Below are 20,771 nucleotides of genomic sequence, written 5' to 3'. Positions count from 1 at the left end.
ATCCCACGAGATAGACTTTGGAAGGCTGATGTGTTAAGTCTGGGTGCTACCAAGTAAGGAAATTGCTAGTTGGTGTGTATTCAAAATCCCATACTTTTGTGTTGTGGAGGCAGTTTAGCTTTGTTTCTGATGTGCATTCTGGGAAGCTCAAACAAGGGTTGAGCTCTGTCTGAAAGCAGAATCCTAAAATTCTGTGGGTGAAAGGAGGCCAGAGTTATCACTAAAAATAGGGGGGGGAGTTTTTCATAGGCCAAGTGTGGGATTGGAAATTTTAAGGAAAAATTTATGTTGCTAAATTTTAAGGGTTTTTTTGATGTATTTACTGGCTGTGTCTGTGGATATATGTGCAATATGTGACAGATGGAGATGAGTAAGATGAAGAGGAAAAGTCTATAAAGCAGTGGTCCATCCAGTTATAAGGTATGGTGCTGAGAGTTGGGCAACAAAGACGACACATGAGCAAATGATCTGCTCTATGGAAATGCAAATGTTGGGATCTATGAGTGGGGAATGTATATGTCAGAGACATGCTCACAGTAACATCCATAATCAAAAAATTGAGAGAATGCAGGCTCAGATGGTGTGGTCAAGTAAAGCACAGTTCTGACAAATAGGTGGGTAAGAATCCAACAGATTAAGACTGAAGACAAATGACAGCAAAGCCAACCCAGGAAGAAGCACTAGAATTTAATAAAGGAAGACCTATTAGCATGTGATGTGATAGACTATATGGCATTGAACAGAGGACTTTGGAGTAGAGGACTTGTAAGACCCATTTGATGTGATTAACATAAAGAAGATCTGTGGATAGGCGCTCTATAAATGAATTGAATAATACTCAGACTTTCCAATAAGCATCTGAGCTGAAAATAGTTCCAGTAGTCTCTATGGCCCCGATCCTGTAAACTGATCCATGCAGGCAGACCCTTGTGCTCATACAGGGCCCCAGTGATTTGCAGGATCAGGGCCTAACACTTTTGTAACTATAGTCTATGTTTTTTAATGCACATTAGATTTTAGCGTGGTGGATAAAAAAAGAGGTTACCATTGTAAAGAAATCCGAAGTCTTCTAGTTGAGTGCGTAGAAATCACCCTAAGTTAAAGTGGTCATTCTTGGGCAAAACCCTGTGCATCATATTTCCCTTTGTAAAGAAGGTTGCTCTACATCTGCCTTATTCACAGAGACAGGGTATTCAGTTATTTTTGTCTCTTGACAGATTTAGCAATGCAATTGAATCAGGGAAAATTTGAATATAATGGATCGTGCGGGTAAGTAAAGTTATTTAAACTATTTTCACTATGTATCATATATGGTTTTTATAGAACTTTGTCACTTCTAATTATGTGTTACAAATGAAAAATTGTCTGCTAGGTATAGAATAGAAATGAGCAGAATTCCTGGGGTTGATTTATGCTTGCAAAGTAGTGTGGTTACTATACTTTTCAGCCACACTCAATTTTATTAAATGAGATAGAAGAGATTTTGTGTGACAAATTATAAAGATCATGAAACAAGTTTAGAGTCTAAATTAGGTGAAGGTTTCTAACCATCAGAGGAACGAAGTTCTTGAACAGCCTTACAAGGAGAGCAATGGGGCCAAAAACCTAACTGGCTTCAAGACTGAGTTTGATAAGTTTATGGAGGGGATGATGTAATCGGACTGCCTATGATGGCATGTGGCCCATTGGCAACTGCCAGTAGCAAAAATCCCCCATGGCTGGAGATGGGGAGGGCTCTGGTTTACTTCAGAGAATTCTTTCCCTGGTGTCTGGCTGGTCTTGCCCACATGCTCAGGGTCTAACTGATGGCCATATTTGGGGTTGGGAAAGAATTTTCCCCCAGGTCAGATTGGCAGAGACCCTGGGGTGTTTTCACCTTCCTCTGCAGCATGGGACATGGGTCACTTGCAGGTTTAAACTAGTGTAAATGGTGAATTCTCTGTAACTTGAAGTCTTTAAACCATGATTTGAGGACTTCAGTAACTCAGGCAGAGGTTGGGGATCTGTTACAGGAGTGGATGAGGTTCTGTGGTCTGCAATGTGCAGGAGATCAGACTAGATGATCATGATGGTCCCTTCTGACCTTAAAGTCTATGTAAAGCACGTGCAGAGTTAATTAAATTATCTTCATTTTTAATTATGAATCCTTTTTTAAAAACATGGCTCAGAATGCAGAGTCACTATACAGTTCACAAGAAATCTGAGTTTACTTGGACATGCTGTGTGCTAATGTATATAGTAGATTGTAGTCTTTGGAAAATAAAAGCAAAAAGAAAAGTACATTGAACTTATGGGCAACTATTGAAACTGATGCAGGGCTGTGTCCAAACAAAAAACGGTAGCCACTAATTTGTCATGAAAGAGCAGATTGCACAGCAGATATCCATGCATCACATTTCTCTGTCTCGCACGTATGTGTTCATTACTCTTTTATACATGGTGATTCTGCTTCTGTTTTGATTGATGCTAATCTTCTCAAACACTATCTTTGTGGCTTCATGAGTAAGGGAGTGATGAGTTAATGTACTTGAAGGGGAAAGAGTTTGCTGAATCATAGCAAATATTAAGTTAGCTAGAAAACAAGAGACCAGAATCTAATTAAATTTCCTCAGAATTACTGTGAAAACAAGACAATTGTTTCAGTAATAGGATTCTTGGTATTCACTATTGTAATTGTCACTATAAGATTTATATTTTCATTTATCTGGTATCCTGCATGCATGTTCAGCAGTAGAGAGAATTTGCATACATCAGCCTTTATATTTTGGTGGGTAGTTGTAATTTGTTTGCTGTAGTGCACTGGTTATAGCCACTAAATGTTCAATATCTGTAAAAGTAGATGGTCCTTATATGATTTTACTGGTGATGTCTAATTCTGGATACTAGTGCATCCAGAAAGAAATAGTTTGTATGAACCTAGTGGATGGAAGTTTAGAAAAGGTTTTCGTCTATAAAATGCGGGTAATATATCTCCTTTCCCTCACCCATTGTCTGTCTTGTCTATCTGGTTTCTGAAGCAGGGACTGTCTCTTACTATGTGACTGGGGCCCCATTTTGTTAGGGATGGTACCAACTTGGTTGAGGCCTCAAGCCACTATCACAATACAAATAATGAATAATAAAAAATTGAAGAAAGCAGCATGTACTATTGTACTAAAGCAGTGAACAACAATTAAATACAAGCATGGGAATGTGTCTGGTGATTTCCCAGGAAATGGTTACGTTTCTCAGTCAAGCTTCAAACCACTTGGTTTTTCCAAAATGGAGCAGTTGTGACCTTCTCAGCAGCAACAAAAAAAGGTGGCCTAGGTGCGGACTGAAATTAGATGAACCCCACTTGATGCTTCCCTGCTTCTCCCTTCATACTTTTAAAACGTGTTTTACTTTCAAAAGAAATTTTCAAACAAAAAATTACCCCTGGGTCAGTCATTGGCTTGAACAGTTCTGTCTGCCTCCCTGACATCTAAGATACATAGTGGAATATTGGATATGCCCCAGAACATTTCTAAAGTAGTGTTTCTGTAATATGCGTAGTACATGGAAGGTTTGATAGAGTATAAATGTTTTATCGGCAGCTGTTTGGGACAGCTCCATTACTCAGGGGTGGCAACACATGGTCTCTCTGCTTCATCGCCCAACAACACTATGAAAATGCCCTTGCTGTTTGGTCTTTTGGAACTATCCAAAGAATAAGCCTGATTTATGCACCGAACTGTTTGGTGGAAATGTGCTGGTGTTATGGAATAAAAAAATGTAACGTGTATGATATTTTCTGCTCCCTGTGCCTGTGAGTGTACTGTAGATATAGTGGGCCTCCTGATTTCTTTCTGACCTACCTCAGTTTCACACTGGTGTTACTCCATTGGCTTCAATGAGTCACTCCAGATATAGATCAGTGTCCGAGCACGGTCAGTCCCACTGATCCTCAACACAGCCAATCAAGGTTAAAGTGCATCCTAAAACTATCCAGTAGTTCCCCTTTCACTCCAAATATCTGTTTTAAATGATTAGATGGGATTATCTTTTTGAAAGCGACACACACACTCATTATATAATGTTGTATCATGCTGAGGAAAATTACTTTCCTTAATAGAAACCAAATTTGATGTCAAAATGGGAGAAAGTGGAACTGAGATTCTTTTTGTCCTAATAGCTCCTCCAGCACCTTTTTAATATTTTCTGGTTGCACTCCAGACCTTGATAACCGTTTGTAGTAATGATGCTGAGCAGAAATGGTGTTATAGGTAAAATAGGAGCGTCTAACAGCGGCTGTCCGTGCATAGCTGCTGAATTGGCCGGATGATTCCTAGGTATTAAGTTCAGAAGGGATTCAAGTTGCACATTTTCTTCCATTGTTGGAAGAGAATTCCCTTCATCTCTGACACAGCTGAACTCCAGAAGCATTGCCATTCTGTTTTAAAATCAGAATGCTCATTTGTCACTCATCAGTGCACAAACGGGTTTCATTGATATGTCGAGCCAGGGCATAGTCCCCAGGGAGGCAGTGTAAGTGGTATTATCACGGTTCCATTCACACCACTATAATTAAGGGTCTGTCAGTATTAACGTTATCAGCGCTTTTCCTAAAGGGTTTATAATTCAGATGAAGAAATCCACTTCAGGATGTAATTTACTAACTAAATCTTGGCTGGGGAGGGGGCTGATTCATTTAAAAAAAAAATTAGTCCAGATCACCTTAGGGTTTTTTTTTCCTCGCAGCTGCATGAATTAAAATCAGAATGGCAGTATATATTTTAAAATACCCTGGGGCATTTCATTTGTTAAAGCTAGACCATCAATATTACTTATAATAAATAAAGTGGCAATTTAAACTTCCATACATAAATACATTTCTTCTTCTCTTTCTCAAAATAAGGTATCTCCTTAAACCAGATTTCATGCGACGACCAGATCGAACATTTGACCCTTTCTCTGAAACGCCAGTAGATGGTGTTATTGCGGCAACTTGTTCAGTACAGGTAAAATATAACTGAGACTGCAGTCATCTTAGAGCATCCAAAACCACATTTAAACAGAAGCGGATATCTAATATGTACAGCAAATTTCTTCGGAATTTGTGGGTTTCATCAAATTGTTCTATCTAATTCATCTAATTATTGTTATTTGATTGCTGTTTATGACATCTGTGTTTACACGAGCTGAATAGAACAGGATATAATTAGAAATGGTTTGTAATTATCCATTTAAAGTGTGTCACTCAATTTTAAATCCCCGCTATTCTTTGTGGTTTAGAGCAGCCATGTCCAAATAAAATATGAGCTCATTCCTGCCGGTCATTCAGAACCAAGTATGTTCCACTGGTTGCCACAGAGTCAGACAATGTTTTGTAATGGAAATTTTTCTGTAGGACGTTTTCAGTACATCTAGAACTTCAGAAATGGCAGCCACATTTATGGTGTCACTTATGGCTACTCTACAAATGAAGGTAATGCAAGGCTTCAGTAGAATTAGTTGTGGAAAATCAGTTATGGAAAATTAGTGCGGAAGGTGGGGTGGGTGTGAATACAAACACTTTTCATTCATAGAGCAGCCGCATTTATGTCCAATTTGAATGTTCTGAAAAGGTTAGTTACCGAGGTCCTAACTTTTTGAATTCTGTGAATCCTGTCTGAGACAGTAGAGGCCATAAAACTCCCAGGATAGTTTATGTAGCTTACCTAAATCTTCTGTTCCCGCTCTGGATAGAGATTACCAGCCTTTAAAAAGGAAAGAAAGAGTTGCAGAGTGACCTCTTTTATTGCATTTCCTCCACTCTCTGCCAGGACTCTATTAGCTCAGATACCTCAGAATGCTGCTCAGGAAAATGCTGTGATCTCAATGATCACTTTATATATATCCAGAGGAGGAAAAGATGTGAAAATTCCAAACTGCATCCCCAGTTGACTGTTTGTCATGCATTATGTACATTTACCCAAGTTTCACATCAGTAAAATTGGGATAATAAAGCTTACCCCTCTTTGTAAAGCATATGGGATCTTCACTTTTCAGATGAAAAGTGCTGTCTAAACGCAAAGTGCTGTTGTAAGTGCAAAACTTATGATTTATATTGGGTTATTACTTAGTGGCCCTACTCTGAATCAGGGCCCCATGCACTGAACAAAAAAAACTGGAGGGCACTGTCTCTTCCCTAAAGAAAAGGAGGACTAGGGTAACAGGAATAAGAGCACATGTTCCCTAAGGTAATTGTGTTCATAATTTGTTGGTTCTGAGTCAGTCTTATAGTAGTACCTAGAAACCACAATAGAGATCAGGACCCCATTGTGCTAGATGGTGAAGAGGCAGTCTCTGTCCAAAAATTTACAGTTTGAATAGGGAAGACAGAGAGAGGCTGGAGGGGAAACAGTCACAGAGAGGTCTCCTACAGCATGTCAATGACAAAGCTGGGAATAGAATTCGCGTCTTGAATCCCAGTCCAGTGACCAAGCCACTAGACTGCATTGTCTCTCAAATCAGTCATTTCAAGTTTTCTGTAATTAAAGAATGTAAGACCAGATACTTTGGTGCACATCAGAAAAGAACAGGTCAAAATCGACCTTGGTCTGTGCAATTTTAAATATGTTTCATTTCTGCGTTCAATCCTTAACAGTACAGAATAACAACACATGCGGTGTTGGGAAAGAAAACCTCATGTTAGTGCAACAAAAGTGTGTCACAGGAAAATGGTCTGCTGTAGCCAGATAAATATGGACTTGGAATAAATTTGCAGCAAATTCAAGATATTTGTGTGCAGAGAGAGGGAGAGGAATCCTGTAATAGGCTTCCATTACACTAGTTTGTTTGTTTTTTTAAGTATTCTGCATTGCACAGAGATGTTATATTAAATTAGATTTGCGTATTTAGTGAGTACCATGTGGAAGTGGCTCGTAGAATGCACTGAAACTAAAGTAGAGCAATAACATCCAGCCATATAGTTTAAAAGTTTCCCTTAATATCTAACCTAAATCTCCCTTGCTGCAGTTAAGCCCCTTATTTTTTGTCCACTCTTCAGTGAACATGGAGAACAGTTGATCGCTGTTCTCGTTATAACAGCCCTTAATATATTTGAAGACTGTTAAAAATTTGGGCCTTCTTTCTCATTTGAATTTGTTTGGCTTCATCTTCCAGCCATTGGTTCTTGTTACATCTTTCGCTGATAAATTAAAGAGACTTTTATTGCCGAGCATTTTCTTCCAATGAAGGTCTTTAGATACCAGCAACGCACTTTTAAGCAAGTGATTAGACCCATTAAAATCAGTAGTACCGCTCATGTGCTTAATGTTAAGCACGTACTTAAGTGCTTTGCTGGATCAGATTCTCACTGGCTTGAGCAAGGCATAGTACAGACAGGCTCAGGGCAACCTTCACCATATAGCTCTGCCAGTCCACATCTTTGTAAAAGCATTAGAGAAAATGTAGTTTTTTAAAGGGTGCTGGAATGACAATGCTGAAGGTGGATGTCCATAGAACAACATATGAAGTAGCAATGCATAAACTCCCCTAGGTACCACCTCACCAATATGAGGCAATCCTGTTTTGTAGGAACTACAGTTAGTGTTAAGATTGTAAGCTCCCTGGGGCAGGGACCATTTTTTGTTCTTTGTTTACAGAGCACCTAGCACAACGGGGTCCTGATCCATGACTTCGGTCTCCTAGGCACTGTGGTAATACAAGTAATCAGAAGAAAACAAAGATAACTGAGTTTCCACCTCCACCAGATCATTGGCCCTCTGTTCAGATGTACCATCACGTTTGTCTGTTAGTGCCAGTTATGATAGAAGTTAGGCAAAGTTTACACATGTCTGCTACCCAGTGTATTGATGCCACCAACTCATTTTAAATAGGCCACCGAGTAAGTGAGATTACAGTAACTTGCAGTTACCCCAGTGGCAGTGACCTAGAGGTGAAAGGCTTCATATGCCTGTTACCAAGGAACAATCTAGTCCCGCTTTGAAAAAGCATCTCAGTTGTGAATTGATTCATCTGCTGTCATAAGCCAAGGTGCCCCTTGAGCAAAAGTCTGCCAACGTTGCCCATTCTTTTGATCTGATATGGCAAACTTGAGAAAGACACTACGTGTGACCCAAACCAAGGTTTGAACGTACAAGTTCATGAGAGAAAAGCCAGTCCCTCTACCACTATAAAACCTACTGTACAATAGTGCACTTCCACATGTGGGTTTATGCAGCACTCAATGTTTGCAGTGAGCTCACGACCCAGCAAAGTGCTTATGCCTGTTCTTCAGTCCTGTCCTGTAATGAGGCCTTGGAGCTGAGAATATTGCATGCACAGCAGCAGCTGCTGAAAAGTAGCGGGAACAATATGACTTTCCCACGGGGCTGTTATTAGAAAGTACATGCAGTCAGCCTCTCACTTTCATTAACCCTAAAATTCAGCATAAAACCCCCGAAATGTAAAAGAGGAACCCTATCAGAAAAGACGCGGTTTACTTGTTACTCATGCAGATGCGTAATATCAGCATGGAATCTAATTTTAAAAAATAGGTGATATTAGTAAATATACATTGTATAAAGAGGCCAAATTCATTACTGATTTCCACGCTGTGTAATACCATTTAACTGTAATTTGTTGTGTGTGCACATATTCATAAAAATCGTAAAGAATTACCTTTTATTTACAAAACCAAATGTGCGAACGTGAAATTTAGTGGTTATTCGATGCTGAGGAAAAAAAATTACACTATTAAATGAATATGACTGCTCTGTATAATGAACGCATGTGAATACTGTTATTTGATAAAGAATACAAGTGACATTATTTCCACTCATCATAAAGTACTGTATGTTTTATATTGTTACTTTCTTTAGATCAGAGGAGTGTATTTAATTCCTTTTCTTCTTTTTCAGGTAATATCTGGTCAGTTCTTATCAGATAAAAAAATTGGTACGTATGTAGAAGTGGATATGTACGGGTTACCTACGGACACGATACGTAAAGAGTTTCGAACCCGCATGGTGATGAACAATGGCCTGAACCCTGTTTACAATGAAGAATCATTTGTATTTCGAAAGGTAGGATTTTTTGAATGTACACTTGGGTGTTTTGAAGCCTGCTTTTGCAAACCCTTTCCCATGTGAGTATTCTTTACTTGCATAAGCAATCCCCTTTGCTTCGGTGTGACTGCTCACATGAACAAGGGTCACTCCCATGAACAAGGATTTGCAGGATTGGACCTTAAATTTGTAGGACTTAACGTTTAGCACAGTCAACCGGTCAACCATTAAGGCTGAATTAAACTTTCAAAGTTTTTTTTTTTTTTGTGGATAACCTCTGTAGTTGTCACATTATTTTTTTTTTTTTGTCTGTTTGGCTTTTCCCTCTTTTTTGCTTCCTCCTCCTTCTTGGAGGAACCCACGTCCTTCGTGGCAATGCCTGTGTTCCAGGTATGCAGTCTGCTCAGAATGAGCTCCAGCTGGTGGACACCAACATTCCCTGGAGATGTCTTCTTCCCTGCCCTGACAGTGGCTGCTATCTTGCACTGTTCCTTCAGCCAAGAGGGCAGGTGAGATGCTGCATCCAAAGCTAAGGTCAATGTCATTACATGGAAAAAATGGAAAGGTGCTGTCTTCCTCACACACATGGCCAGCTCCCTTCTCCTGTAGACCATGTGTATCATGTACTGAAAAAAAAAAAACCCACCTCCACCACCTTTCCCTGGTACTGTATGGTGGACTCACAGTGGGAGATCAGTCGTCATCTCAAACGTTCAGTATTTATCTCTCGGTCTGATTTTTATTTTTTTTTTGTCAACTGGAGTTTCATCCAAAATACATGCATTAACAGTGCCGTCTTTGATAATGTGTGTTTTCCTTTCACCTGTTCTGTTGTCCTGCAGAATTTTTACTGTTTTTCTTTCGTGACAGGTTTTGCCTGCTGATCATACTGTATTTATATGTATATTGTGTAACACAGATAATCTGCTTCCAGTGTAGCAAATGTAGTGGACTCAGATCTCCTGGGAGGGGACTTGTCCTAATGCTGTGCTGCTGGGACCCCATTTCAGGAACGCATCCCTATTCAGTACATATTTAATGGCGTCCTGAACAGGGATGAACTTAAGAATGTGTTCAAGTGATTTCCTGCATAGGGGCCGAGGAAATAGGCAAGAGGAAATGCTTTAAGTTCACCGTGGGCAGTCCCAGATGTGCATCCTTGCCCTGGGCTGGGTAACCAGATGACCTGCATCTGCTGCCCTTTGGGTTCTTCCCACTGAGAGGACACATGCTTGTACAATAAACTATGATTTGCCACACCAATTCCATAGTAACTCATTTGTCACAACTTGACCCCTTGTAAGTATAATATGAGTAAACAACCAAGGGACCTTTGTTCCTTGGTACCCTCCCATGATCATGGAGGAGGAGTTAAAACTAACTAGAGGCTAGGGGCTTGAATTTCTACCACCAGTGGTGAGCAGTGGTATAGTACAGCCCATCACATAATGAATGGTGTGCTGGTCTCTGACATGTAAAGGGAAGATTTTACCCATGCTGTTTAAGTGGCCCTAGTCGGGTCAGCTTGGGGCCTGCGGCTCCTCCCATGATGGCATTAACCCTACACAAATGCTAGCAGGTAATGTGTGAATTCTGTTTGATCATTCTGTTTGATATTAAATCTTCTGCCATTCTAACCCAAGTTTTGTGTTGTCATTCTATTGTGAGGGGCTGATGCTTGTGATATGGTGTGTCAGGATGCTTACTTCTGGTCAGTCAGACAGTACTTAACAGGGCAAGTTAACTGTGGTGTCTGTGAATAGTTCAGACATGCACAGAGTTCAAAAAGCTGTTTGTTTCTATGCTCTTTACTTAAGGCTTAAACTGAAGGCAGCAGGTCCAAGGGAGGAAAAGTTTGTTTTATTTTCTTCTCTGAGTGACGGTCTCAGGCATCACCGAATATAGCAAGGTGGAGAGAGGAAGGAAAGTAGTAATGTCTCAGTGTTATTTTAATTAGTATTGATTCCTTTCTGGGTCAGGTCCTCTTGATTCCTTTCCTCTCTCTGTCTCTTACCCACTCCCGCTGTCAGGGCCATTTTTGGCCTGCAGCTTAGACAGACTGGGAATGAAAGATTGCTGGCTTGCCCTGTACAGACATTCCTGGTGCAGGGAATCCTCTCTCCTCCAGTCCTATCCCTGATCACCTTTCTGAGGAAGCAGGTGGAATAGGTCTCAGGCTAGCCCTTTTGGATTCAGGTGGGACTGAAAGGAATTTCTGCTGTTGCTTTTGTTGGTCAGGATGGGAACTGTCAGCTTCAGGTACCCTTTGCTTCAGTGTGACTGCTCACATGAATAAGGGTCACTCCTGTGAACAGCTTCAGGGACCTACTGTCCAGCAACCACTACCTCTTCCCTCTGCGCGAACCCCCACACCCATCCCTGCTGAGAGTGTTCCCCACCAGCACCAGGCCTCCCACTGTGTATTGCCCTCCTTCCGTTGCCTGATAATGTACGTGTCACCCTCTTCCCCACCAGACCTCTCCAGCTGTGTTCACATCACATCATCTCCCTCCGACAGTGTGTAACACCCCATTCTTCCTCCTTCTCGACACCCTTATTCTGTTATTGATGTCCTTTCCAAGTACCCCCCCCCCGTCATTGCCTTTCCCCTGACCCCAGCATTACCCGTCTGCCTTCGACTACCAGTTTGTGTCTCTGCTACTCCCTGCCCACTTTCAGGGGTCACCGGCCTCCAGCGATGAAAAATAAATAAGCAAAATATTTAATTATTTTGATTACGATCTGGAGAATTCTTCCACGAGCAATTTCTGTGCTCCAAAAAACTAACACCAAGAACGAGAGAGAGTGAGAAACTAAACTTTTCCAGTAATGCCTCCATGTCTGAAAGCAGACAGCTTGCATCCAGCAAAGGGTGATGGTATTCTCTTATAGAGATAAGTAGATTGTGCTTCTGACTTACCAGTAGTGGAAATGGACATCCACTATGTTGTGTGATCTCTGGATGCTTTCATGTGTGGTACTTGGGCAATTTGCAACATTGTGAGAGTCAATGAATGTCTTAATTTTATGGGTTCCCAGGTTATTCTACCTGATCTCGCTGTTCTGAGAATAGCAGTGTATGATGACAACAACAAGCTGATCGGTCAGAGGATCCTGCCTCTTGATGGCCTTCAGGCAGGCTACAGACACATTTCCCTTCGAAATGAAGGCAACAAACCACTATCTCTGCCCACAGTTTTCTGCAACATTGTGCTCAAAACATATGTGCCTGATGGTTTTGGAGGTAAGAAGAAACACATATTACAGCTTCGTGAATCTTGGGTTTTAGTACGCAAGGAATATAAGTTCGTTGTGCAATAGAAAATAAGGGATCCCTGGAGCACTGGAAGAACATTTATCTGCGAATCTGTAGGAAAGTTCCTTCTGTCTGGTTAAGATATCTTTACTTTTGTCTCAAGTGCCTTAATATTAGCAATGAAGAGAATGTAGCCTTCAAAAGTCAAAATCAAGACAGTGATTTCTATTAGTTTGGAAAGAAACAAAGCTACAATTACATTTCCCAAGGTTACCTGAATTTGTTCAATTTGCCAGTACTTAATCTCTTTAGAATCTCTTAATCTCTTTAGAAAGAACTCATTGGATATATTAATTGGAGTAAATGTCTAAGTTAAAACATATATTGTAGTTTCATAGTCTAGGGTGCAAACAAGATGCTGGTCTTTTTTAAAGCGTACTTTAACCATTCTTCTAAATACTCCTGCTCTGAAAAGTGGACACGCAAGGTGCTGAATTTTCAAGTATTAATAAACTTTGCAATTACAAGTGATCCTCTTCTCCCCCCCCCCCCGTTTTGCATACTTCACACCACTCTTTAAATTAAATCTTAGTCATCACTTATTAGTGACAGGGTTGCCAGTTTTGGTTGGATGTGTTCCTGGAGATTTCATCACATGACATAAACTTTAGTTAAGGATTAATCTTTAATTCCTGGAGACTCCAGGCCAATCCTGGAAGGCTGGCAACCCTACTGCCAGTGTTTAAAGTTGCCACCCTTATTATCTTCACAGCCCTGAGATAGCCCTCTTTGCCTGATCTCTGAAAACTTGCTCTAGTTATTTTTCTCTTTACAAGACAAACTTTTATCTTTTCAAGATAAATGTTATCATAGATAGGTCTCTGACACTGCTCCTACAACAGTGCTGTATCAGTATGTTTGCTTGAATAAAAAATACCAGCATAACTTTTTTGAAACCACTTTTTAAAAGCAGTCACAGAAATTTGAGTAGAGGCCTAGGTCTAACAGTAGTAAACACCAAGAACTGCCAGCAAAGTTACGTCACCATTATTGTGCTACCAGTGATGCAGATTAGGTAGCAAATCCAAGTGCAGCAGAGTAGCAGAAGAGCATGGATGTACTCCTTCAACTTATATGTATTTTAGTTGCCCTAAGTCTTAGTATTTTTAAACTGCAGGTCGGTGTACTAGAATCTTTCCACTTTCATTAAGCATTTGGCACTGAGAAATGTTCTTTTTTAGGTGGGATGAAATTTGCTCCTGTATAGAGGGCTAGTGCACGGCCCATGTACCGCCTGTATCCCATTTAAGACCTCAAATTAGGGCTCACATTGGATTTTAAGTGGTCCATAGGCCTTGTTCTGTCCCTCTGAACTTCACCCTCGAAGAGATTTTTGGGAAATCTTGTTGGAAAAATTATTTTTTGCTCTTTGTAAAACTAATTCAAAATGTAAAGGTCACTGGGTTTTGTACACAATAGTTACTACAACTTTAATGTGGATTGGATTTTCAGTAGTAAAAAGTAGAGAAAGAGAGCATGCGCGAAATTGTTCAAGGGACTAATTTTACCAAATATAATTAAAACCATACATACACCATTTGCTAGGATTTCCAATCAAACTTTAAGGAGAAAACATAGGCCCTGGCTTTTATGGGACAACTCTCTTGCCTAAAGTTAAGCATATACATAATTGTTTGCAGGATCAGGGCGTTTTATAGCAAAAAATAATAAGTTAAATGTTGACCCACCCCCCCGCCTGCGCCCCCCACTGAAATCAATGAGAGGTTTGCCATTGACTTGATTGGTACGAGGCAGTTGCTCATTGAATGAAAACATTGGGTTTTTAACCAACAGTTTTTACCAGTAAGGGCCCCAGTTCAGAAAAGAACGTTAGCATGAGCCTCAGTCGAGGCTGCTGTGGACAGCACATGTGCACATGCTCAAAGCGCTGTCCTGAATCAGGATGAGGCCCTGAATTGGGACCAGACATTTTGTAAAGGTTTGGAACCCAGTTAATGTGACATAAATGAAGTTCCATTGTGTTTACTGTTAACTCTTCCGTTTGCAGAGGTTTGGGGGTTTGCTCACACACAAATCCAAAAATGATACAACCTTCTTTTCCCCAGAGAGGATTTCAAAATCAGTTTGTAAAAGGCGAGCTGTGTAAAAGTTCAGTGTCGGCTGATCTTCTAAATTGCCAACGTTACTCCAGGTGGTTTATCCGTAAGGTGTAAGGGGTGTGAAGAAAAAAAAATGTTTACCCCGAGTAGGTTCATCATTAAAGTGAAATACTGCTAGGATGAGGGAACTATATGTAATATCCTGTTGCCTGTGTAGGGGAAATGGGCTCTGTACTAATGAGAACTCAACAAGCTCAGTTGTTGTTTCTCCTTTCCCAACGACAGTCATTTTTGGCTTGTCACCCTTTTTTTCTCACTGATATAGATCAGTAGCCTGATGACCAAAAGAGCTTGAGATGTTGCTTTTGATGTTCAAACGGCATCATGACTATTCTGTTTACATGTGGCTTTTGAGTACTTGTCATCTGTTCTGCATTTTACATTGTTTTATGAACTACAATTCAATTACTGTCTCTGATTTGTAACTAGATTGTTTGGGCAAAGAGTCAAGAACCTTAATTTTCAGCTACTTTCCTTTTGAACCTGTAGGAGTAAGATTTAAGAACGTCTTTCATGCCAAATAATAATGATTCATGATTGCTTCATGATAGGGTTGGGAAGAAATGTGCACCATTTTCTTTTTTTGATGTGGTTTGCTAATTTTCTATGGTTTATCAGCTTCAGTTCCCCTGCTCCTAATAGCCAATGGGACACAAATCCGTTCTGAAGAAATGCCAAATGAGGCAGCAGATTTCAAAGAGAGGCTTTTATTTCATATAGATAGTGTACCTAATAAGGAAGCACTATTACATACAGTCGTGACGGGACTTCTGCTTCTAGAACACATGCTTCCCAAGGCTGTACTGGTTATACACAAGTGGTTTTGTTGTTGTTTTTTAACTCATAGCTTTAAAACTTTTTGGTATCCAGTTACCTTACCAAAAAGACCGTAAAAAAGGAAAATTGAAGCAGAGGACAAGTGGTGGGGTAGAAAACAGCGGTGAATCATTTACCTCCAGTAGAAATGCTGAGCCTTTGGCGAGCTGTATAAATGATGGGTAACACAATTTGCAAAGGTCTCACTCTCCCACACACATAAGGAGGGTTTTTTTTACTTGAAAATTCTTAATATTCAAGTTCCATTTTCAAATACTATGTGATGGTTGCAGGAACAAGGCAGGCATGGATTTTCTTTGAAGTGTAGGTTCTAGGGATTGGAAGGGTAGTTGGCTCAGTTAAAGGAAGGGAAAATATTCAGGTTGTTGGGGCCATTATGTGCTTGGGATAAATGTCTGTCCATTTGATATTTGTGGGAAATACCGCTGAGTGAGAGACACAAGATACCAATTGGTAGGGAACAATGGTATTGGAACAGTCTCTTTTTTGGGTGGTTAACTTGAGCTGTCTAGGTGAAATATATTATTTAATGCAGCTTTCGTATCTCGCACAAACTATCTTCGTATACGGATCAAGTAGATACTAAGGACTGAAGGCCTGATCCTTCTTTCTTCACTTGGGCAAAACTTCCACTGACTTCGGTGGGAAGTTTGCATGAGTAAGGACTGCAAGATTATCCCCAAAATTCTAATAGGTTAATATGTTTTTCCTAGACTGGCACATGTGTCCCTAGTCCCATATATTATCTATGACATCACAACTAGTTACTTTGAAAATAGCTATGACTTGAGACAGGATTCTGGTATGTGAAATAAAATTCAAATCTTCATGAAAACGTTGACTGCCAAAACCATCACTCTAGAAGTACAGAGCCATTACATTACTGAGACTATCTGGAATGCAAGGCCACAGAAAGGTTTATCTTTACTGATAAGCAACTGGAAGATGAGTTTACTTTATTACATGACAACATTCTGAACAGAAAGAATCCACTATGCACATGGTGTTGTGTTTGAGGGGCAGTAACTGAACTCACTACTCTCTTTCCAGCATGTGAGAAAAGGTTTAGTTGGGGGAATGTCATCAGTTGCATTCCCTCAAAATACAGTTAAGTGAGAACATCATCCATGACGGTCATGGCAAAAGCTCAGGCATAATATGTACAATATTTTATAACGAACGGTTGAATCAAGATACAGCTTTTAGACAAGCGAATGGATGCACTCTGGATTTCTGTGTGACACTTCTTCAACTGGGAGGCCTATTTAATAGTCCCGAGTGACTGTCTTTTCACATGCAGGAAAGGGGCAGTATCTTGAAACATTAAAATATTAATTGTATTTCAACTCATTAATGTCCTGCGTGAGTGGTTATCTTCTTCCTTATCATGGAAGCCTGCCATCCTTAAAATGGTAATTCTGCTCAAAGGAATGTCCTTAGGGACTCTTTTTACTTTCAGCTGATGTGCTTTTTCACTGTCCAGGTCATCTTGAGAATTAGTGAAGTTTAAAGTTACATAGGGATCACCCGGTCCTGGCTACTTTCTGTGGATGCTTTACTACTGTAGATACTGAAATCAATTTCATTTGTCACGCAGCATTTCTCATTATGGCTGACCTGTCTTTGCCACTTGTGAGTTACTTGATTATCTGTAAATCAAGGCCTGAAAAGATATATTTTCTGCAGAAGCAAGGACTGATGTGTCACTGCATAGCTGTCTGTATACAGTTGCACATTCATAGCTACGTACACAAAACACATGGCACATAATCCATAAAATAATATTTCTTATGGGGTGCAAATGTTAATTTAATTTCCGTTTTATTGATTTTTACACACTGCCATATAGCAAAGAGACAAGTACATGAAACTAACAGAACTCTCTTTGGGCCTGATTCTGGTTTGCCCCTAGAATAACAAAGATCACAACTGGGGCCATCTGTGTATTAAGGTCTTAAATTGTCGCCAAGTGTTTCCTGATTCAACTAACCAGTATAAACCATTGTATATGGTAAACGTGAATGTTTATCATGACGGTCCAGGGAGTCAGGGATACTGTTGTTCATATCGTGCTGTAAATGTGCGTGGCACTGTGCAGTGGTTAAATTATACCTGCTCCAAAGAGCTTGCCATGTCGAGCCCTCAACAGTTTAATCCCATGCCTGTTGATGCGAATAGCAAAACTCCTCTTTTCTTCAGCAGCCCATGATCAGGCCTCAGTTCAGCAAAGAACTCGAGCCTGTGCCTGATTTGAAAGGCATGAGTAGTTTTATTGAAGTCAGTCGGACTGCCCTCGTGTTTCAAGGTGGCGTGGGCTTAGGCACCTCGTTAAATCAAGATCTAAATACACAAGTTGATGCAGTATGTGCAGTGTGAATAAAAGTCAGTGAAGAATACTGCTTGTAGCTGGGATGCTTCTAGGAAAAGGAAGGGGACTTATTACATTCTTTTGGCAGAGTTAAGGGAAGGCAGTTGCAGAATGTCAGTGTGTGAAGTTATACCAGGTATAAAGCCTGCACTAGGGGAGAAATGATGGCCCATAGTTACGCCAGGGTGAGACTCACAAGCAGATAAGACTGAAAAGTGATTTTACAGCCGCTCTCTAATAGCAGGCAGCAGAACCACTCAGGGGTGAGGGGTAGAAGAGAGAACAACTAAATGAGCTTCTCCTGCCCCAGCAGCATTCGGGGCATTCTGTCCCCTAGAAGACGGGTGGAAGAGGCAGCAGAAGGTGATGTCACAATATAACCCTCACTTATTCATTCGTTTATGTCCCTCATGTTGCATCCCACGTCTGGGCCTTGGCAGGGTGAGTGGTATGAGTAGTCAAGGGTCATGCAGGGGGAATTCTGTAAATAAATTATGGCAGTTGTACTATTGTTTAGGCCACCCGTGTAAAACAATTAGTTCCCTTCACCTGTGAGCCATGGCAAATATCAGAACGGTTTGCGTGAAGGCATCTTTACTTCCAGATTGATAAGCCTGCTCTTTGGCAACCAAGAGAAAAAAATACAACCTATGTCTGAAGGGAGGCAGTGTGGCCTAGTGGATAGATCACTGGCCTGGGATTCTGAAAACCTGGGTTTTATTCCTGGCTCAGCCACTGGCGGCTGGATGACCTTGAGCAAGTCACATCTCTCTGTGCCTCAGTTTCCCCTCCATTTGTAAAATAAGAACAATGCTACTGATCACCTTTGTAAAGTGCTTTGAGCTCTACTAATGAAAAGTGCTATATTATTATTATGGCCTGGTCAAAAGCCCTTTGATGTGGGAGTCTTTTCATAGACTTCACTGGGCTTTGGATTAGGCCTTTACTCAATCAGTGCCTAAATTATCCACCTTAAAATGGGAGTAATAATACTCCCATGCCTAATGAGAGTCCTGTGATGATAAATCTAGTAATGTTCCTAATGCTCACAGAGACTGTAGTGATGGGGACCGTATAAGTGCTTGAAAAAGAGTAGGATTCTTAGAGAGGAAAATTCACGTGATGGTTAATATGCCATGGCTGATCCAAGATAGAACTAGAGTAACCATGAAATATACATTTCACTTTTTTGAATCGGGGAGGATGCTGAGCAGATGTGTATAATCATGAAATTTTAATCTCCTTTTCTCTCTCTTTCTCTCTTGTGATGAGGGAAGGGAGAGAGACTACGTTAAAAAAGCTTACCCACTCCTACCAAGTTTACTATGAAAAGTTGGCCGAGTGTTGAGGACTGTGGAACATGTGGCAACACTAGAATAAAGCCTTTGTGAAAGCTAAATTACATTTTTCAGAGTAGCAGCGGAGTTAGTCTGTATGGATGTGTCATTACACAAAGTAAAACTATTTCCCCATGTTTATTCCCCCCCACACACTGTTCCTCACACGTTCTTGTCAACTGCTGGAAATGGCCCACCTTGATTATCACTGCAAAAGGTTTTTTTTCTCTCCTGCTGGTAATAGCTCACCTTACCTGATCACTCTCGTTACAGTGTGTATGGTAACACCCATTGTTTCATGTTCTCTGTGTATATAAATCTCCCCACTGTATTTTCCACTGCATGCATCTGATGAAGTGAGCTGTAGCTCACGAAAGCTTATGCTCAGATAAATTTGTTAGTCTCTAAGGTGTCACAAGTCCTCCTTTTCTTTTTGCTAATTACATTGTGCTTTGTGCTTTTTGAATGACTCTTAAAATGTTGAAAACCTGATATTCATTTTCTTTCAGATATTGTGGATGCTTTGTCAGACCCAAAGAAATTTTTATCTGTCATGGAAAAAAGAGCAGACCAGATGAGAGCTATGGGTATTGAAACTGTAAGTAGAAAGTAATTATGAACATAGGCAAAATAATTCCATATAGTGGGTAGTGCAAAATACAGGGTTCGCTTTATGGACAATGCAAAATACAGGCTTCACTATACAAGAAGTAAAACCTCTGCAATGAGATTTGGGCCACAATGTTTGGTCAGTTCTCCTGTTGATAAATTGGTCATTAATGCAAGTTATTCTCTTAGTCTCTGTTTTCAAATATAGAGCTGTTCTACTCTTAAATACATGAATATGTGTTGTCAGATTTATTAAAATACCCTTCACTGCATTTCCAAATATAGTCACCGTCATGAGGGATTTTTTTATCAGTCACGGCAGCATATCCATGTGTCTAAAATTAGAAAGGAGCCATCCTTATTAATTTTCAGTAAAAATAGATTATAAATTCTTCATCCGAAAATATTTTTTGTCGAGAAGTATTAGCAAATATAAGGGGAATTTTCTTTAAAAGTAAATTACTTCATTTCTTTACCCCCTGCAAATGATATTTTGTAATAATGGTTTTTCCAGAGTGATATAGCTGATGTACCAAATGACACTTCAAAGAATGATAAGAAAGGAAAAGCTAATAATGCCAAAGCAAGTGTGACTCCTCAGAGTAGCTCTGAACTTAGACCAAGTACCACTTCCGGCCTTGGACCTGGGATGGAAACTAAGAAAGGTAAAGAAAAATGAGCTTTCTCTCCTTTAAATGGCTTAGAAGGGCACTAAGAAGTACTACCTGGTTTTTAGTTTTGTACTTTCTGTAATTTCGAATCCCTCTGAAAAGCTCAAAAAGTAACATCTTTCTGTATGAGTGGTGTCTCTGTCCACTTGGCAAATACTGTTTTAACCATATTTTTCTTGGTGCAGAAGCCAACATGGCTGGATTTTAATAAATGTCATGTTTGTGCACCAGTGTAGTCAAAGCTCTCAGCAGGAATATGCATGACACTGGGAACAATATTTATTAATGACCTACCAGAGTTGGCCTAGCGGGGAAGGCTGTTTTCTTGTATATTTCACAAAAATTCTTTTGTTTTAAAAATTCCTCAGCAGAGTGGTTGATTTAAATAAAAACCAGGTATTTAGGATTCTGCGGAGATCCCCCATCAAATTAGAAATGTTTTAAAGTGTGGCCGTATTCTGAAAAGTGTCTATGAAACTGGCATTGTGGGCACCCATGTTTA

At 40.2% G+C, this 20,771-nt stretch overlaps 1 protein-coding gene across 2 annotated transcripts in view; it reads left to right on the top strand.

Annotated features, from left to right (window-relative positions):
• PLCB4 (phospholipase C beta 4) overlaps positions 1 to 20,771 on the top strand; it is a 326,177-nt gene that overhangs the window by 257,075 nt on the left and 48,331 nt on the right. For both annotated transcript variants that reach the window (XM_084622532.1, XM_084622531.1), the window contains exons 25-30: positions 1,218 to 1,269; positions 4,877 to 4,979; positions 8,865 to 9,029; positions 12,051 to 12,255; positions 19,499 to 19,587; positions 20,113 to 20,263. In XM_084622532.1, the coding sequence (XP_084478658.1) occupies positions 1,218 to 1,269; positions 4,877 to 4,979; positions 8,865 to 9,029; positions 12,051 to 12,255; positions 19,499 to 19,587; positions 20,113 to 20,263 (765 nt within the window). The remainder of the gene's footprint in view (positions 1 to 1,217; positions 1,270 to 4,876; positions 4,980 to 8,864; positions 9,030 to 12,050; positions 12,256 to 19,498; positions 19,588 to 20,112; positions 20,264 to 20,771) is intronic.

Source organism: Lepidochelys olivacea, assembly GCF_965140295.1.
Source record: "Lepidochelys olivacea isolate rLepOli2 genome assembly, chromosome: 3".
Classification (NCBI taxonomy): domain Eukaryota; kingdom Metazoa; phylum Chordata; order Testudines; family Cheloniidae; genus Lepidochelys; species Lepidochelys olivacea.
This window is presented reverse-complemented; position numbering and strand designations above follow the sequence as displayed.